The sequence below is a fragment of the Tyto alba genome, unplaced genomic scaffold (assembly GCF_018691265.1).
Source record: "Tyto alba isolate M040663 unplaced genomic scaffold, T.alba_DEE_v4.0 Super-Scaffold_33, whole genome shotgun sequence".
NCBI lineage: Eukaryota > Metazoa > Chordata > Aves > Strigiformes > Tytonidae > Tyto > Tyto alba.
Genome location: NW_024881308.1, coordinates 4,053,776 through 4,074,036, shown reverse-complemented (window position 1 = coordinate 4,074,036; position 20,261 = coordinate 4,053,776). Strand labels below are relative to the sequence as shown.

Genomic DNA, 20,261 nt, shown 5'->3' with positions numbered 1-20,261 from the left:
TCCTGTAGTATTATGTTCAATAAAGGGAGAAAAGAAAGCAAAACCAAGTGCTCTCCTGTAAGTCAAAACAAAACACAATCCTGTATATTTATGTCTTCAGCTCTCATCTGAGAGTTTTTACTCTCCCATAAGGTAATTGTTCTAAATCTGGACAAGATGGGGAGAAATAGAACCAAGGTCCCGTAGAGCTTCTGGATGTTTTCTCTATATGTAATGGGTTCAGCTCAATCCACAAAAGCTCAACAAGCCTCCCCAAACAACCACCTACTGATGCGCTTTGAAGGCCTCAATATCTAGTCCTTAAATCAAATTTAAATCATCTCACTTCAGCACATAAATGGATACACTATCTACCCCTGCTCCTTAAAGAAAAATCTCGCATCTCCATAACTGTCTTTGTGTTTACAGCTTTTATACCCAAAGCACAGGAGCAAAGCTCACGGACTCAGATGTAATAAAAATTTCAAGTAGGATATCTTCATCCAGCATGGGAAACCTGTGCAACTACACTGCATCTTTCCACCATCAACGGTGGATTTTTGTGGTCATACAGACTCCAAATCCACTACTCAGCTTTTCCTTTTTTTCCAAAAAACATACCACTGTTGCAGATTGAAGGGGACCCTGAAAAGCAGGGGTTTAAAAGCATGGGAGACCTTAGAGCTCTCTTGCATCTCCTCTCCATGAACAGATTAGCCTCATCTGCAGTTTTGGTTTGCAAATGTAAGAACAGCAGATGTTGGGGCTGGCAGTAAGGTATAGGCTTTCATAGGGAGGCACAATGTTAATACAGCCCTGGGAAGCAGTGAGCTGAGTAAAACAGTCCTGTAAGTGCACTATTACCCAGAAGGCCATAAAGACAAGATCTAATCTTCTGTGATTCACGGAGCAATGCTACTTATTGCAAGAGCTTACAAATCCACATTTTAACAAAAGTCTCTGAAGCAGTTACAAAAGTTAGATCAAAACCTGACTTTTCAACTCACTCCCCAAAAGGCATGGGGTATCTTGTTCCAGGAATGATGAAATGGCAACTATGGCTAAATAAAGAATGTTAATTGCCATCTGCAGCCTTTTACCAAATAAGTTGGTAGGAGCAATCAGTGCATACTCTGGGTTTTAACAGCAGTTACAATTCTATCAGAACAAAGCAGCTAAGGGTGCAATTGTTTTCCACCTCCCCTCCTTTGCTCAGGCTTTTGCACAGTTCATACCCTCTGAGCACAATTTGTTTCCATGATCTGCCCAGAGGGAACTACTCTCCTGCTATTCTCAGCAATGCTATCAATTCTCTATTCTGGATCCTGTCGTTATCCATCAGCAGGGCCTGGCTCAAAGCTTAGCCAGTGACACTATTGGTAATTTCCCAGTGGTTTTACAAAATGTCTGATGAATGATATGCTCCTTCCTTAGGCATCCTCCCTTCCTTCTCTCTACTCTCTTCAAAGCGAAGCACGGATTTCACCCCATTTTATTGTTCTTTATTGCACATTACTAAATTCTCCTTGCTGTCTTCTGGAAGAGCTGTTGTCTCATCCTTAAACTATTGATTCTGATACATACTTGAAGTGAAGAAAACCCACTCAACTTTTTTTCCTTCAACTCTTCTGTATCCTTCCTCTCTTCCACTACCTTAGCTTTATCTATGCCTTTCCACCCTTTCAACCTCACTCATTCTGAAGTCTTTCCCAACAGTCCTCAAACTTGAGATTATTTTCTGATGTTCTGTAAGGTGCAAATACTTCTTCCTTAGCTTTGATTACATTTTGTGTTCCCTTATTCAAGCGTATCACCCCCTATCTGTATTGCTACTGTATTTATATTTATAGCTAAAAGGCTAACGTCACTCTTAGTTAGACAGCAATTAATCTTTGTGAACACCTTCCCTTTAGATAATACCCCATTCATCTTCCTTGATTTTGCTTCCTTAATTTCTTCTCACATATCACTTTGAGTTCAACGTTTTCTTTGTGTCCATCTTCAAAATAAATTAGATGGTGGCTACTGCACACACTTTTGTCTCTTTTCACCTCCACTTTTACATTATGTCAACTGCTTCCTCAAAGTCATACAGAGAAACCAAGGTTTCCTTCCTTATATCACACTATGGAACTTTCATCTTCAATCCAGTGTGTAGTTGTTACAGCTGGATGATTCATCTGTCTTAGACTACTTTAATCTAAGCTAATTGTATAGATAGGTAAATTGAACCTCTGTCTGGAGGGATCTCTCTTTGCCAACAGGAACACAGGGAACTTACAGTGAGGTGGAGCTTTTAGGCAGCTGAAGTTAAGGGAGACCATCACACTAACTGTAATACTCCAGTACTACCGCTTCCATTTTCCACATGGAGAAACAAAGACTGATAGAACTGGTGACCTGCTCACAACCAACACAGAAAGCCATCAGCAGAACTGGGGTCACATCAAGGCTCACAAACTTCTGATCTTCAGTTCCAGATTTCTTCATCTTTACCATGGGGTCCCTGAACTGAGCTGTTCTATGACATCCCCACACAACTGCTACATGAATCATTTCTTTCAAGTCTTAAAAGAAATCGAGGAGTAGTTATGTATTAGGTGAACTTTCTTTGTGGCCAAGGGGTTTTTTTAATTTTTTTAGTAAAGTCTGTTTGTTCTACAGGAAATACATATTTAACCTGAGAAAAAATACAGCACTAAACATATTACTCAGTGTGACTTAATTTTGTTCTTCTAGTGTTCTACAGATTTATTTAGACATTAAAACCTATGGCACATTCATTTATATTCTTTTTTCTTGTTCTGATGGATGGTCTCAGGCCTACCTTCTCCAACTTGATGCTGCTCAGCAGACTTTGAAAGCAATTACTTCTCACACCTCCTTTCCCCAGTCACTATAAGGAATAATGAAACACCAGGGTAAACTGCCTGGAGAGCTTGTGGGAAGCTCAACTTTGGAGATCATTAGGAAAAGGATTCACAAATATCTGACAAAAATGACAGAGGTGAACCTAGATCTGACTTGGAGAATAAAGCTGACCTAAATGGTTTTATGGAGACCTTCACTGCCCTGAAGTTCTGCAGTATATCAATATTCCTATAACATCAACAGTAATTGGTTGTTGAAAGAAGTAAAACTAAAAAGCTTTAGTGCATTTTCAGGTGCCTTATTGTATTTTTGAGGCAGAAGCTAAGCTTGACCCACACTTCAAACCATCTCTCGAGGGACATGCAGTGACTGCTCCACTGGTTACTGACCACAAGGAAGGAAAGAATCTGATCTCTGATCCATATCTAAAAAGCAGATATATCTGCATCTCCCTTTGTGCTCCCATTCGTGGCACTGAAAAGTCTGCTTATGTACTAAAAATGAACAGAAAATGGGCATCATCACCCACTGCGAAAATCTGACAAAATGATTTAGCCCTTAAATTACAAACTTTAAGCACAAAGCAAGGTAGAAAGTAAATGTGTAAAAACTGTAGTCATACAATGACTTTATGTAAAACAATGAAAAAAAAACATAAATAAAAAAATCGTAGAAACACAGCCTGTAACAAACAGATTGAACTACTGAATGCTCAGCATTGTAAACCAGCTTTTAGTGAGATTCTCAAACGCACCCTTTTCCACAGGATGCATGTAAAATCTTACAGAAAGCTCAGTTTAATGTGAATTTACACCTACAGGAGATTATGTTTCCATATCTGTTCTTATTGCGGTTTTCATCTTCCTTGGCTGTATCCCAGGATGCCGTCTGCCCCTCGGGTAGTGCCTGCAAAATAAACAATAGTGGAGTGTTTATAAAAATCTGGCCAATGCCTTCAGGTGGATTAAGATGACTGAGCAGGGCAAAAATAAAGGTGCTGCATAATTCAGCAGTCAACCAAGCAAACAGCTGTTCTTGAGGAAAGGGCACATCCCCCAATACAAAAAGCAGAGCTTGGTAAAGCCATTTGCATCTCCTGGCTTTTGCCAAAGAAGAATAATTTTCCTCCTGCTACTTCAGATCTAAAAGGATCTGGGGAATTTGTTTCTGACTGCACAGTCACAGGTTAATCTCATTTCCCCTGTAGAACACAGTTCGTGGAGATTTCACATACATACACTTCTAAGAAAACCCAGATGGCTGAAACATAGTGCTCAGTCTTTCTTATTTAAGCTGAAAACAGATACAGCAGTTTCACTTATTCCTATATATCAATAACAGGGTGATCCAATACAAACCACTAGCTGTTTTTCTTTGGGGAAAAAGGAAAGCTCCAGGTTTTAGCTCATGTGGAAGGAAGAGAGGCAAAAGGAGGTAAAACACGCTTATGAAGTAGGAATAGTCATTTTCCTAAAATCTGTTAGTTGAGAAAGGAATGGGTAAGGAAACTGGCAGCACACCGTGCTACCCTACCCTACAGCTTGGCCCTACAGCTTTTCTGAACACACTCAAACGAGGCACTTTCCCCTTGAGACACATCCAGGAAGGATTTTCAAGGCAGAGCCAGGAGAACGGCAGTTGTCAGGGGTCTTGCCCTCCTTGGAAGATGGCCCAGCTGCCGTCAGCAGGACGATCCCGCTCCCTGTCTGCGGTCGGGCGGGGATGTCAGCACAGGCCGAGCGCAGCAGCGGGCACAGCAACAGCCGCGGCACCGGCTCCCTGGGGACCAACCCGGGGGGGGTGTCACAGCTGGACGGAAAGCCACGACCTGCAGACCACAGCTGGATGGAAAGCCACGACCTGCAAACCACAGCTGGGCGTTAAAGCCACAACCTGCAAACCACAGCTGGACGGAAAGCCACGACCTGCAAACCACAGCTGGGCGTTAAAGCCACGACCTGCAAACCACAGCTGGATGGAAAGCCACGACCTGCAAACCACAGCTGGGCATTAAAGCCACGACCTGCAAACCACAGCTGGGCATTAAAGCCACAACCTGCAAACCACAGCTGGGCGTTAAAGCCACGACCTGCAGACCACAGCTGGATGGAAAGCCACGACCTGCAAACCACAGCTGGGCATTAAAGCCACGACCTGCAAACCGCTGCTGCCGGCCGCAGCCAGCCTGGCCTTCACTTGGGCCAAAATAGGAGAACAACGGCTCCCAGTGAATCACCCCTATAGATCTGCCTCCTCCAAGAGCTGCTCCCTAACATGATCCAACATCACTAAAAACAACAGCAACATTATAAACTGTATTATTTACGGTCCCTGCAGACTTACGGAGTTTTTATACCACAATCATTGAAGACTCGTACCTGCCTTAGCTAGCAGCATGTAGTTTGACACAGCTGTGCTAGAAAAGGAATTTATATTCATCTTCACAAACCATCCAGGTCTATTACAGTGCCTGAATGCAATAGCAGAGAGACACAGTTATTAGGATCTACAACACTGACATTACAATTAAACTTAATATGAGCAAACCCTTGGCAGAGCAGATCGCTGTGAATTTCCCCCAAAGGGGTTCCAGGACAAGAAAATGTCAGGCACTGCAGCGCTGCCACGAGTACTGCTGAAAAAGACAGGGACAAGGAGCTCCTACTCAAAAGCCCAGGAGAAAGAGTAATAACTCTGTAATTGGCAAGGGCTTTGATCACACATATATTTCCTTTACAGACGGCTGTTTCCAAATAGCAGCTCATCTCCTGAGCAAAAATACCCCAACCAACAAACACACACATGACAAAAAAAAGTCCGAGTAAAAGAAAAGAGGTGAGGAAGGTTCATTTTCATCTTCAAAGACTGAGGAAAAAGGTGCCTTATTTTTCCACTAATATCAAATTACAGCAGATTGACCAGAGAATGGCAACAGTCATTAGATATCTAATCATAGCCATCTGAAAAGAAAAAAAAAAAAGAAAATCCTTTCTCATGACTTCCACGTCGGAGAAGCTATCTTGGTCAAAGAAAATGCATTCAGGTCCAATAAATCCCTTTTCAACAAACCCTATCCTTTCATGTGATTTGAACATGAAATTCTCCATTGAGATTGATGTTTTTATATTTGCCTGATATAGCCTCCAAAGATTTAAGAGTCCAGGGTTTTTCTTCTCATTCAATACCAAGAAATCTCTGCTTTTCACATAACTATCCATCTCTGAAGAGAGGAAGCACAGCTCTGGTTGGTAAGGAACACAAACTACCTTAGCACAGGTGTACCTTGCAACCCTACTTTTATACACACCAGATGAACAAACTGGAGTAACTGAATGTACACAGGTGGTACAGCACAAATAATTTTTCTGTGAGATCACTAAAAATGCAGCACCAAGTATTGAAACTACATTAGAAGTACAAAGGCAAAAATAACAATTATAAATTGGTTGTATCCAGAAAAAAGAGGAGCATACCTAATGTTTTGTTCCTTCAGTTTTTGTTTATACAATAAGTATCTCTATAATAGCAAGAAGGGTTATTATTTCAGTTTCTCTCTACATTATCAGAAATGGTAAATCTGGATAGATAGATCACTGAGGCATTGGTATGTGGTCCACATTTCACAGGAAATGTTTCCTCTTATTTCTTTGATTTGTTAACAGCAAAATTTAAGTGTTCAGAAATCTGCACTTGATTTTTAGGCTTTTCATACTTTTCTTCTTCTAGAAAAGTTCTGTAAAATTTATACTGAAATATCTTCCCTGTAGTGGAATTTATGTGACAATGATGCTTTTTAAACTCAAATGATCTAATTTTTATCTGAAATTACAAGGATAGATCTCTAAAAGTCAGCTTCATCTCAATCAAGCTTTCTAAGCACCACAGCCCAAACATAACTAAACTGTTCACATTAAATTGAGGCTTATTGCAAGCCAATTTAAATTTCCGATTGATGCATTTAGTTAGTTTGCTGTTTGTTTTTAATTTAAATACGAAAACTTGAATCATTCATCTGCACTGATCTACCCCAATGCTGCAATATTGCTGCCAAAGGCAACGACATCAATTAAAAACCTTGCCGCTCATCTCAAAGTGTGCCACAGAGTCCTGGCCTCTCCCTGCAGTCTCTGTCTCCAACACCGGTGGCAAAACTCTTCCCACAACTCTGTTGTGACCCAGGGTTAAAAACTGCTTTGGCTAAAGAAAAAAAAAATAACTTGAAAAGAAATATTTCAGCCAGTTCACTTCCCCGTTCTGGTTCGTAGCAAAGCCTTAAGCCAGCATTGCCCACAGACAGCATCTACAGTAACACCCTGTGGCCACACACTTTGCAATGGCACATCACAGCCTGAACCACAGGATCTATTCTTTTGACCAGATAGATGTACTGCCAGCCAGAAATGGAAGGGTTAAAACCCAGAGATGACATCAATAGACTGGAGACTCTCAACACTACGATGCTTGAGGAAGGAGCCACAAAATCCAAAATAATTAAATGGTCTCAGTAATACAGCAGGAAAATGTACTTTAGTGACATCCTAAATCATAATGGAAAATTAGTTTGGATCCTTAAACTTACTGTCTCTATAGGCAGTAACTGGTGCTCGCAGTAAGCCTGTGGGACCAGTTTGTCAGTGCACAACAAATCAGGGCTGGTACGTTCTGAAAAAGGAATCGGTGACACTTAAATGTGTCCTGTTTACACGTTTACAGCTATGCCTAATCCCAAATAGTGCTATCTACATCCAGTGACAGTGATAGATTTTCCTCTTGTGGTCTACACATTTTATTGCTGAACAGAAGCAGCAGCCAAAAAGGCCCAAGTCACATTTTGGCCTCAGGTGCAGCAGGCAGACCCAAATAACACACACGGCAAGTGCTGACAGATTCCCACGCGCACGCACACACGCAGTTATCATCCATTTCACACCAGCAGTGACACCACTTACACAACCACATCCTGCGTTTCATCTCGGTGTGGAGTTACATGCAAGATGCAAGCACCAGAAATATTTTTCTAGATGCCCTCTGTAAAACATGCTGCCTGTGCTCTAATGGTCTGTAGGTGAAGGTATACTTTAAACAAATACTGAATGCCGTCTCCAGGTTACTCTGTGAAGATGAGAATGTACAGAGAAAAGAGATTGTCATGTGTGACTGATACATTCTGTTCAAAGTGATTTTTCATGTGAGTAAAATTATTTTGTAACATGTCACTAAACAGGCTGTAATTTATGCTATCAATTTGCAAAGTAAGTAGAAAATCAGCTCCTTAGAAGAAAAAACATATTTGGAGGTGACACTGATATTAGTGTATGAAAACATATTTTAAAAGAGACATCAAATTATTTTTGAAGATCTTATCAACCCCTTCTGCAAAATGTTTCGCAGCTTTGTGTTCCTCCAGATTCCAGTCTGAGACACTACTCTCAGCCAACTTAAACCTCCTACCTCCCAGGCGTTGTAACACTCCTTGACATCCTCCCCGCATTTGTGGTATTGCCGGTGGTGCCTGAAAGCTATTTGGAGCTGAAGTGCTGCCTGCGTCCCATGTTCTGAAAACCAAATTCCACCACTGAAAATGACTGCTACTTCAGGCAATTACCTCGGATTGAAGGGTAGAACAGCACATGTGATTTGAGAGCCTGTGGCATTCTCCAGGCTATTTCTTGTGAAGAAAGGAATTATGCAAATCTATATAATGTCATCGTCATTATATACGTATGTAGATAGCACTTTCTGGGAAAGGCAGAACTCGTGGAGCTGAAAGTTGCATTGACATTTTTCATGCTAATGTGCTATTTTGATAATTACCAATGTCAGTGCCAGAAAATTACATATATGCCAGCACCTGTTTTCTTCCTGAACATCACGAACTCGGTCTCAGGGCATCTGTAATTGAGCTGAATGTAGTTCTGGGTACTATTCATGGAAATGGAGGCCAATGGGGAGCTAAGCAAATCTCCTAAGAGAATTATTACCCTTTTCAATATTAAACAGAGCTTTTTATATTGATAGTTTAATTTGAGTGCTTGATTGTGGGGCATGAGTGACTAGACCTGGTTAACATACAGTTACCAGAAACATTTGTTATGACAGTCTTTGATGCCATCTAATTAAAAAATACTCCCTGGTGACAACTACGAAAAGATTGCCTCTCAATTACAGAAAAATCCAGCATCAATGATACAAACCCCATGGACTCTTACTTTCAGGGTGGAAAAGTGAGCTGTTTTCATTAAGTAACTTATTTTTCACAGCTGTTATGTTATTTTTAAGTAGTTTTAATGCCACTATGCATATTAATTGCTTATTGCCTTCTCAAAAACTTACTACATTCATTATAATTATCGCTTGCTAGAGCAAAGTGTCACATATGTTTGATGCTATTTCCCTCTTCTGTTCTCTCTGCTCTAAATGTATATTCCCCTTCCAACTCCTCCCTGATGTCATGTTGCTTCTCGTCACTTGGATTATATTCCTGGTCATTCCATCTTGAGGGGGAGAGGGCTACTTTCATTTTTGCAGCTTCCTCTCTTTGCTTCTCTCCTCACATGGAGCTGGAAGAGTACACCAGTAGAGCATATTCTGAGCCAGAGGCTTGAGCATACTAGAAAACTCCACCTTCATTTAAACTACACAAGCTTCCTGCCTTTACCTTTACAATTCTGTATTCAGGTCATTATGCTGTGAATTAATCTGATGAATTGTTACAGAGTATTTGGAGCTCCCAAAAAGCTCAAGCAAAATCCCTTCCTTTTCTTAATGCCCAGCTTGCACTATTGTCAACAAAAGCACTTCAATAAGTAAGGGACTATGGGACTCCAAGTCCTTCATTGAGTTCAGCACCTGTTAAATATTTACTGTCTGCTCTTTATGGGACAGAAGGCACACGCTAATAGATAAGTACAATGTCTCTATCTTACTGCTGTAGTAAACACCTTTTCTTTGGACTAGAGGGCCACCAAATATTGCTAGCGCTGTAAAATCCTAGCCTCATAAACAGAAATCAGATGGAGAAAGGAAAGGATTAAGAGGGTAAAGGAATTATGGAAAAGAAGCTCTTAAAAACAGTTATTCTCCCCTCCCAAGCATCTATCCTTCGGGAGCGCAACTTCTCTACTCATTCATGTGAGTAAAGGTTCCTCTCACCTCATACTCCTCTTTAAATCCATAGCCCTGTCCTCGCTTCATCTGGGTGATGTGCTGCAGCAGGTCGGCCACTCGGATGGCTGGCTGGAACTGCCCCCGGGGGTAGGACATTTCCACCGGCTCGCAGCTCCGGTACGGGTGGGTCTGGATAGTCAGGGTTGGCTGGGTCATCTCTCCATGGCTACTGTCTGTTTTAAAGACAGGGAGGCAAAACAAGCTTTCACCTATCTGGTATTTCCAGTCTCATTCTTGCTCCTTTTGTTTATTTGTTTCTCCACCACCCCATAGGTTGGTGCAGGCAAAAGAAAGTAAAGAGATAAGTAGGAAACCCACACTTGCCTACAGCTGCCTAGGAATGACTACATCACACTTGAATGGTTTTTGTGTCAAGGATACAAACCCAAAGAAATAGGAACAGAGTAAATAGTCAATCAGGCTAATGAGGATACAGCACATAGAGCAAAATAGCACGTTTTGTAAGATTGAGCTCTGCATAATGACTCCAGTCGAATTACATTACCTTTCTTCACAAACCTGCAAGGAACATGCCTGAAAGATACATACAGATGAGCAAGATATTCAAGCGGGATTTGGGGTGTACAGCATGAGATAGCTGAAAGGGGCCCAAGTTAATATCAAACAAATTATTAGCATTTCAAATAAGCCACACAGGATGTTAGGGGCAAATTAAACCGCTCTGCTAGTTCAGGCCTAAAATTTATACGTCAGTTACAAAGATGTAATTTTATCAGAAATGACAAACCAGCATAAAAATAGAGTCACCATGCATGCAGAAACTTAAATTTCAGATATGTAAACTTTCTTTTTGAAAGAAATGAGTTTAAAAAAATCTCTATCACTAGGCAGATGGACTTGTAACCTCTTATATCCCCAGTAAAACTCTGTATACACAACAAAATATTCCTGGTGAACTAACAGAAAAGAACTTAAATAACCAAACATTGACTGTCACAATATTTTTTTTTTTTTTTAACAACAGAAACTCAGATTAAATGAAAACTTCAGTTTCTTATCTACCAGAGTTGACCAAATTTAAATAGTTGGCCAAATAAACCATTGTTTTTCCCTATGATTGCAGGCATCTGAGATGCTTGGGTTCTTTTACACATACAGGCCTTAACAGTCTGCATCAATTCCCTCTGGCCTAACCCAAACCCAACCTATTAGCAAACAGAATTCATATCTCCCTCCGATTGTTCATAAAAACCCCTTAAGAATGCATACACAAGGCTTGTTTCTTACAGAAAGCTTACTGACAAAGAGCCTAAACCCCATCCCTCTTCAGCAATACTACAGTCATGTTTTTGAAGGGATAAAGAATAAATAAATCAAATTGCAATTTCAGGGTGATTTTTATGAGGCAGACATATGGCTGGAATGCTACTGTAAACATTGCCATCCTTGAGAAATCGCCCTGGAGTTTTGATCAGAAGCAGTCAGGATCTCTGCCGCGTCCCTCCCTGCAAAGTTGGGTAGGAGCAGACAGATGATGGCATTCGCCTGCCTTCTTAGCAGCTGGCAAAACGACAACATGACAAAGCACGACAAATAATACTTTAGCTGGTTTACTCTTGTATTAGGGGGAAGACAGCAAGATAGGCATGTGCTCTGAAGTTGCAGGACTATGAGAAGGAGGAAGAAATGCCAGCAGCGGACACTGCTGCAAGGCAAGTTGATCTCCAGTGTGAGATAAATAAGTCTGATGGCTGAATTATCAGAGATGCTGAACACATCCTGCTTCTTCTGAAATAAATTAGCACAAAGTGATCATCTGCTCTGAAGATTAGGCTACTGAATTTAAGGATTTCTGAATCCCAGGTTCTCATAAACACAGTCACATTCCCAGGACACCCAGAGATTTACAGAGCTATAGCTTTAGTGAAGCAACCCTCACATACAAAATGTGAATAAATTTGGGATTTAAGGAAGAGTAACATCCAAAGCATTTGTATAATCATCCCTAATGCTCCGACTAATGACATTGTGAGAACTCTGAACAGAGGGAATTTCAAGGCTTATTAATTCCCCTAGTTGGATTCACTTTCCCAGTGCATCTTTCCTCGCCTATTCCCTATTAACCTCCTGTAATGGAGAGGAGAAGATTTTTATCGCGGATCATTTCTGACAGACGTACTATGCTTAATTTTCCATCATTAGGTTTAATACAAACCCAATTTCACAATTGGCTTCTCTGAGGAACCTGCAAGTAATGCCACATTTTTATCAGCCCCAATTAAAAAACATTACTATATCCCTATTCGAGAGGGAGTCTTAAAACTAATGTGTGGTTCTAGTGCTAATACAGTAAGGGCACATGCAGAGCACAGGCTACTTGTATAATGTAGCTCAGATCAGTCAGCTCCTTTGCAGGCAATTATTAATTTATCTCTTCATCAGATCCTTTAATTCTGATGTACTCGGCTCTCTTCTCAGAGAGAAGTATCATAGGGAGAGGTGAAAGCCAGGAAAGTAGTGCCCTCTCCTTTCCAGAATAACTTCCCTCGAAGTAGGTGTCCTTGTTACGAATCTGGAACTAGAAGCTTCTCAGCAGCAAAGAGGGATCTGACTCTGGCCTTTTGACAACTGTGCCTCTGGTCTCTTTAGTCAGAGAGATAAAAAATGGTACAAAACCCACTGACTGTAGCAACAGCTCTTGCATCATGGTCTGTGGCACCACACCATTTGTGTGCCTCTCACCGAGCCAAGTGTTTCTGCTTAGAAAAAAGTGTCACACAACCTGGGTCATCCTACTCTTAACCCTATGACACACAGGGTTGAAACTAGGCACAAGATCACCTCCTCTGGATGTCCATCAAAAACACATCTTGAATGGCCTCTGCGCTACCTGGAAGAAAACCCAAGCCCAACAATTGCACCAGCTCAGGATGGCTGTCAGTTATTCCCACCAGCATTTTGTCTGGGGTGATGGAAGCATGGAGGGGCTTTTATGGAGACAAATTTTTGTACAAGGCGAGCCTAGCGTTCATACGTTCTACTAATAAAGCCTGATGCAGGAAACATATTGTTCCTTCTCTGTCTAATCACACCACGAGCCCAAACCTAAGCATGTTTAATGAGGCACTCACACAAGGCACAACACCTTCTCTCAAGATGTGCTGTTTGCAGCAATTTTGTGAACAACTCAAAATGTAGGTTGGAGGGGAGGTAGCAGCAAACTGATCTCTCATTAGGATAATCAACCGAAAGAGTCTTTGGAGGGCTTGCGGACTTTGCTTTTTCTGCAGGTCGCAGCTATAAACCACATCTCATTCCTTTTGGCACCATTATTACTGGAAAAGACAACAAAAATATCAGCCTCTCAGCAAAGTCAGACTTCTGCTTTAACTCTTGCACTAAAGGCAAGTCAAAGGAAACTTCCATAGTCCCTCCTCTCTGTCCCCTTCTCACAAACATGCCCCCATTCCCTTGCAAGTGAGGATGAGTTCATAAGACAAATTGGCCAAGAATTTCACTAAAGTTTCAGCAGTTCCTCTAATGCCTTTTATGAGTTTTCAGTGAGAACAGCAAATCAAGAAAATAGGTTTTTTTGGAAAGATGCTTGAAATATTCACTCTAATACTCAGCAACTACTAAACATACAGAATCGTGCAGCAGGTTTTTCTGGATTATATTTGATATGCACATTTTATTTCTAGCCATACATCCTCATTTTGTTGATAGGAACACATACCATCATATTTCATTGCATACCAAAGATGGAATACAGTTCCAAGAAATAATCCAAATTAAAACATTTCAAGAGATGGTGATTCTATTCTGACCCCTAAAGTTGTGGCAACGGTTAATTACCCTTGCTGTCTAAACATTTCTTAATTGCAATTTGATTTTGCTTAGCTTTGACCTGCAGGCACTGAATCTTATTATACCTTCTGTGAGATTAAAGAGCCCTCTGAGCATTTGAAATCTTGACCCATGCAGGCACTGATCAAATCACTTCTTCAGTTTCTCTTTGATAAAGTAAATCAATTGAGACCTTCTGGAGTCTCATTAGGGCAGGCTGTTCAGGGCTCCAGTTCCTTCCTAGAACCATTTCCAATTTTCCACAGTTCTTTTTGTGCAGCTGTAAATAAAACAGGTATTCTGCATGTTGCTGGAAACATGCTGTTTGTCAGAGGATCATTTCTAATATTAGCAGCTGCAATAGTGAAATATGTTGTCAGCTTGTTTGTTAACCCTTTTTAGTGCGACAAACTCACTCCCCATATTAAGATGTCTGTTGCCAATGCAGGTATTTTGATTTCTGGAAGCTGACACTTTCATTATCAGCCTAGGAGCTCACAGAATACCCTGAAATTTTGTATAAGATGTTAAATCAATGATTTACTGGCTCTCACATAACTAGACTGATTGGGAAGCTCTTCAGACATCTCATCTGTTTAGGGTGTAACTGAAGATAACAAAATTTAACAATGTTGACTCCACTTTTAATATTCACAAACACCCTGCTTGTGAAATGGTGCTTCTTGTACCTCTCTTCTTTGCTGGAAAAATAATCATGAACTTGCTGACGTAAACTCTGAGGTCTGACTCTGCCAAGAGAAACTTAATGGAGTCCAGTGTGCAGAGAACAGCTGAAGCAGAGGCCAGCTAAGAGGCATCCTCCCCCATTTGATGACTAACCCTGAGGGCGAGATATTATTGCTTGTCTGCTGCTACAACACCTTGTATTATATACTTTTGTTGCTACCCAGACAAGTAAAATAAATATGTCTCCCTCCACAGAAAAACTGATAAACTCCTCCACAGATGTCACAGATAAGATGAAGAGCAGCTGAGAAATTAGATTCCCAGCCTGGAAGTGGTTCTGTATGATCAGACCTCTGTGCAACGTCCCAGTAAGGCTGGTGGGAGGGGATCTGCTCACCCAGAGCAGCTTTGGGGACTGAAACTTTAGATCCTTTTATCGATGTCATCTTGTTTCATAACCATAGTTTTGTTAGCCTTAGAGACAGATATCTGGACACAGAATACGATGTTGCCTTCTGACCAGAAAGCTAGTCTGTGCCTCAAATAACTAAAAGCAATGCTGCACCGATGTGTCATCTTGTGTATATAGAGAAGTTTCTTTCAAAACTTTTGCTTTAATATCCACAAATTCCTTCTGTGTCTGAGATGACAGGCCTATCATCTCTGTTTATAATTTTATTCTCTTAGCCTTGGCAAGTATGTAAGATGATAAGACATCCTTTGCACAAAATAAATTATATTTTGAATGGTGTTTGTGATGGATTTAATTACACACATATCCAATCTCTCTACACTAGAGTAAGGGTTGTCAATTATTTGACATCTTCCAAGGATGACTACAGCATGGCTAATATCTCTTACCCTTACACTAGGGATACGGTGTGAGCTGGTAAAATTAATTTGCTTTTTTGTGTGCATCAAGGCTTTATTATATGATAAATATCCAGCTATAATATGCTACATACAATACAAACAGTGGTATGGTAAACCAAAGCCAAACCATCATTTGTCTCATGATATCACTTGAGCTATAAAAAAAGGCACATTTCTTAACAAAAAGCCTTCTGACACCAGGATTGACAGAGTGGAGGATGCATCTTTCATTTCAAAGGCTATGAAGAAGCCACATGTGTATTTAAAAAAAAAAAAAAAAAAAGCTGGAGAAAGTAATTTTCTCTAAATTCTAAAGAGATTTTAAGAATCGCTTGGTAAACACCTTACACAAGTGTATTCTAATCTTATAAAAACTATTGTACACATTTTTTTTTTTTTATTAGTTAGCATAGAAGAAAATCCCCTTAAAGATGAAAGGAAGATACTTTGGTGAGCTGGGCTAAGACTTGGGACTATTGGGTGCATGCGCAACAGTGCAGCTCTTTGGATGCGTGGACCTTACCAAGCCAAACCTCTCTTTGCCTCCCTGGTGAAATGAGGCTGTCAGATCTACCTACATTACAGATCAATGCTTTAGTTACAGCTGAAAAACTACTGGCAACTTGAAAACAGCACACAAAACTAGATGCCACTAAAGACTGGAAGAGAGAGTTTTCCAAGCCACCTGATCATCTGCAGGCAGAAAGAAATGTAAGAGAAATTCAGCGTAAGAGTCTACCAGGGCATGCACCTCTGCTGCTCACTCTGCTGCGGGCTAACATTCACACAGAGAACTGATGTGAGAGCCTCTCCCACAGCTCCTGAGAGGCTGACATGGTCTGGGAGGCTACAGATACAATTGAACAGATCAAGTCACTAATTTTTCAAGTTTCCATTGCATAAAAAGAATTCATCCCACAATTTAAAAAGCCAGTAATGGTGAGACTTGCTAATGCAGCAACATCATATTAGTACTTTTTTAGTTCTTCAAGCATTAGGTTGTGGATATACCCACAGCAGATTGATTAGGCCCAAGTAAAAGCCCATCCAACTAGAGAAGAGCAAAATTCAGGGCAAATTTCTGTTTCTTTCTAAGCACAAGCCAGTTTTTGTGAGAGACTTTATGACATCAAGCCTGCTGTGCTTGTTCTGCCCGTCTGCAAGGAACTAGAAGGCATTACAGTCCTCATCCTCTCTGGAGGGCAGTGATTCTTGTTGTTAAGATCCTCTTGAGCAGTTGAAATGAGAACAAGGGTAAATGTCCTTACACACTGCTGTGAGATGTTAATAGATACAAGGGAAGAACATGCTGGCTCCCCTGAAGACAGCCCTGACGACTCCTGTTGAACACCTTCGAGAGCTACTGGCCACGCACATTTTCTCCAAAACCAATCTCTATGCACTACCTCCTCTTCAGGCTTTGAAGTACTGGTACAACATAGGCCTTACCGAGGTATTAAAAATAGGGAAATCTACCTCCCTTATTTATTAGTATTACATATTCACTTCTCTAGTGAAGATGCTTGCGCAAAACATTTAAATTCAGAGTTGTCTAAAACTGAAGAGAAAATTACAGAGCTAAAAACATGTATTACATAAACCAGCATTAATCAAGCATGGGATAGGGTAGAGGCAAACCCAAAATCCCCTATATCTTACTATCAACAAATCATGTCACAGCCAAGCCTAAGGAGCCATCCACTACTGCAGACACAGAACATTTATTAGCAGAAGGCATAACAGATGGGAACAAATAGCACTGAACTGCAGGTAGTGCCCAAAGACGGATATTGGTAGTGAGATGACTGATGCCCTTTTAAAGATCTCTTTTTCTTTCCCAGGAATGAATATTAATAAACATCAAAAATTAAACTTATTTTGCTATATAGCAACATCCAGTGTCTGGTGAATCTGTCTGAGAAACCAGAATGCCAGGGTTTTAATCTGTCTTTAAGTCACTAGATAGAAATTTCTTCAATGCCAAGGGCTGTTTCACAGCACCTGTGGCTGTTAAATAAAAATGCAACTGGGTGGGAGGGGACGGGTATAGTGTGACCTGTCTGTGTAAATCATGTCTTATAAGGGCTCTGTACTTAACTTCCCATGGGTAAAACAGGGATATTAATCCCTACTCAGATACAGTGGTTAGAAAGCTTGAAAAAGTTTTGAATACATATGCACAAGACTGGTATAATTCCTATTTCTTCTTTCTGCTCTCTAAAATATGAGATTCTGAGTTTTGAGGGGGGGTTGGCTTTTACCTTCCCATGAGAAGCACATATGGAATCTATTTACTGCTCCTTGAGCTTCAGATTATGAAGTGTTAAATTTTCACCATAATTCTCACTATCGGGAGAGAGTGGGGAAAATAGCTCCCCCAAACGAGGGTCCTGTTTTCACGGAAGCTGAGTATCAGACTGAGAGCAGTTTGATGTCTTCCAGCAAACTACAGGTCTGGCCCTGTTTCTGAAGTACAGCCAAAAGATAAATCTACCTTTAGACTTTTCTATTGATAACACCGAGTCTCTGGGAAATGAGAACAAACCTTCTGGAAAAAGGACTCCTTTCCTTCCCTACCTCATTAAAAGAGGGCTCATTCATTGCCATCAGCATTTTGATAGATAGCAGGATAAATGTGTGTATTCTGGCAGCCCCTCCAAGCCTCTGTGCCCTGGCTGTTAGTCTGTAAGCCAAGGCACTTAAGCGATCAGTTGTAATTTCTTCCTGGTCTAACTGTGGGCGTTCAGCATGCTCAGAGTAATGTTTAAAGCAGCCACGGTAGATTACTGTGCCTGGAAGTGAACATTTACTGTAGATAATCCAAAATGACAGGTCTGATAAATACCACTGGTTAGATTCTGATCAACCACACATCATCTTTCTGATTCATAGCGGAGGAATTGCCTTCTTCAAATTCCACACGCAGGCAGCATCCTCCAGGGAGAGCCTGCAGTCGTAGGCTGTTATTACTCACTTTCAAGGGTACACCTCCAGTAGGTTTCTGGATAACTTCTTTTATCCACTAACAGTTTCTGCCAATTTTGCTGTCTCTGTTAACTTACTGTAAGAATGTATTATTTTTAAAAATCCAAAAGCTAAAAGCAGCACACTGGATGCTTTATTTATCATCTAAACAAGAAAAGTTAATTTTCAGAGATGCTGAACACTAACACCTTTCTCTAAAGTTACCAACAGCCACAGAACAGCCTATGGCTCTCAGAACCTGCCTTTTTGTTTTCCACTCAAAACTACACTAGATTGCTTGAATATTTAGCATTTAACTCTTAGCATACGCAGAATGACGTGGGGCCACTTGCCCAAACCCAGCCTCTAATTTCTCCAAATAACCTTTATATTTGCAACAGAGTCCAAAACTGTCAGCTCCCACCTGCTCTGGACTTGCAAACCCTCACTTATATTTGCAAGCCTTGAGGCACACAGAGCTGAGCCTCACTCACAGGACAAAGGGTAATAGCTTTAAACTAAAAGAGAGTAAATTCAGACTATATATAAGGAAGGAATTTTTTATTATAGGTGTGGTGAAACACTGGCCCCGGGGTGCCCAGAGCAGCTGTGGCTGCCCCCTCCCTGGAAGGGTTCAAGGCCAGGTTGGACGGGGCTGGGAGCACCCTGGGCTGGGGGAAGGGGGCCCTGCCCGGGGCAGGGGGTGGGACTGGGGGGGCTTTAAGGTCCCTTCCAACCCAAACCGTTCCATGATTCTACACAAGCTGCACAGGCACAATCACCTACATGAGACAAAACTAAGCCGAAGGCAAGGCGGCATGTGGGAATTTGGCCCAGAATGTCAAATCCCATTCACAGAAAGAAACAGCAAATACTTGATAGAACTCCTAAACCTTAATTTTTGAATTGTCCTTTCCTTTTAAAAAAATAAAATAGCAATTAATAACATTAAGAAAGCATGAGTACAACAAAGGGCTTTCCAATTAACATAACACATGACCACAGGATTAATTAGGATTTTGGAGCCCTGCCACATAACAGTGCTCTCTCTGAGTTATTTTTAAGACACAAGGAGTGTGTTTGCTCTCCAATGAAGCACAGTAAGTATGCCATACCTGTCTTCTTACCTAACAGCGTGGTCGATGGAACAGTGTCTGATGATACTTTGAGATGGAATCCCGTTCACCCACACGACACGGATCAATGGAAATCAACAGAAGATCAATAGGAAAAAAAGTTACAAAAAATGAAAACAAGGTTAGCTGTATCTCACACTCAGAAGATTCAGTCTATAGGTCATATTGGGAAATGTACAAAAGTAAAGAAAATTTAGAAATGAAAGAAAAGTCTGGCACTAGTACCTGAGTAGTAGGTATTCAACAAAGATTTGCTCTGAAGGGTTTTGCTTTGGACAGAAAATGAACAAGGAGAGGGTGATGCTAGGTAGGAAAGACATAAGGAAAAGACTTTAGACATATATTAAGAGAGAGAAAGAGAACAGGGAGAATGTTCCTCAAAGAACACAGTAATATGGGATATATAAGGCTTATCAAAATGAATTATATTTTTCATCTCGACATGCATATTACATTTATTACATTGTCATCATGATGGATTTTCTTTAATATAAGCACTTCAGACCCCAAATAAAGTATTATAGTTATTGTAAATCAATGTGTTCTTACACAGGATACATATATAGGACTATATTCTAGATATCCTTTTTTTAACCAAAGGAACAAACTTATGGTTTATTTCTCTAGGAGAAAGATCCTTAAAAATGACCCCCAAAATGCAAACCACAGAGACTCAAATGCAGTATTAACAGTAAAATAAGCCTGCTCAAATACAATGTGCACTAGTACCACAGAAATACACAGGTAGGATAGTAGGTTTTTTGTTAAAATAATACA

General features: G+C 40.7%; 1 protein-coding gene across 8 annotated transcripts in view; it reads right to left on the bottom strand.

Annotated features, from left to right (window-relative positions):
* PTPRT (protein tyrosine phosphatase receptor type T) overlaps positions 1-20,261 on the bottom strand; it is a 467,676-nt gene that overhangs the window by 35,212 nt on the left and 412,203 nt on the right. For 5 of the 8 annotated variants that reach the window (XM_033003561.2, XM_042800879.1, XM_042800882.1 and 2 more), the window contains 4 exons: positions 19,710-19,787; positions 19,464-19,511; positions 10,003-10,190; positions 3,669-3,756 (listed from right to left, as the gene is read on the bottom strand). In XM_033003561.2, the coding sequence (XP_032859452.1) occupies positions 3,669-3,756; positions 10,003-10,190; positions 19,464-19,511; positions 19,710-19,787 (402 nt within the window). The remainder of the gene's footprint in view (positions 1-3,668; positions 3,757-10,002; positions 10,191-19,463; positions 19,512-19,709; positions 19,788-20,261) is intronic. The other 3 variants (XM_042800881.1, XM_042800884.1, XM_042800885.1) reach the window with 3 other exon arrangements.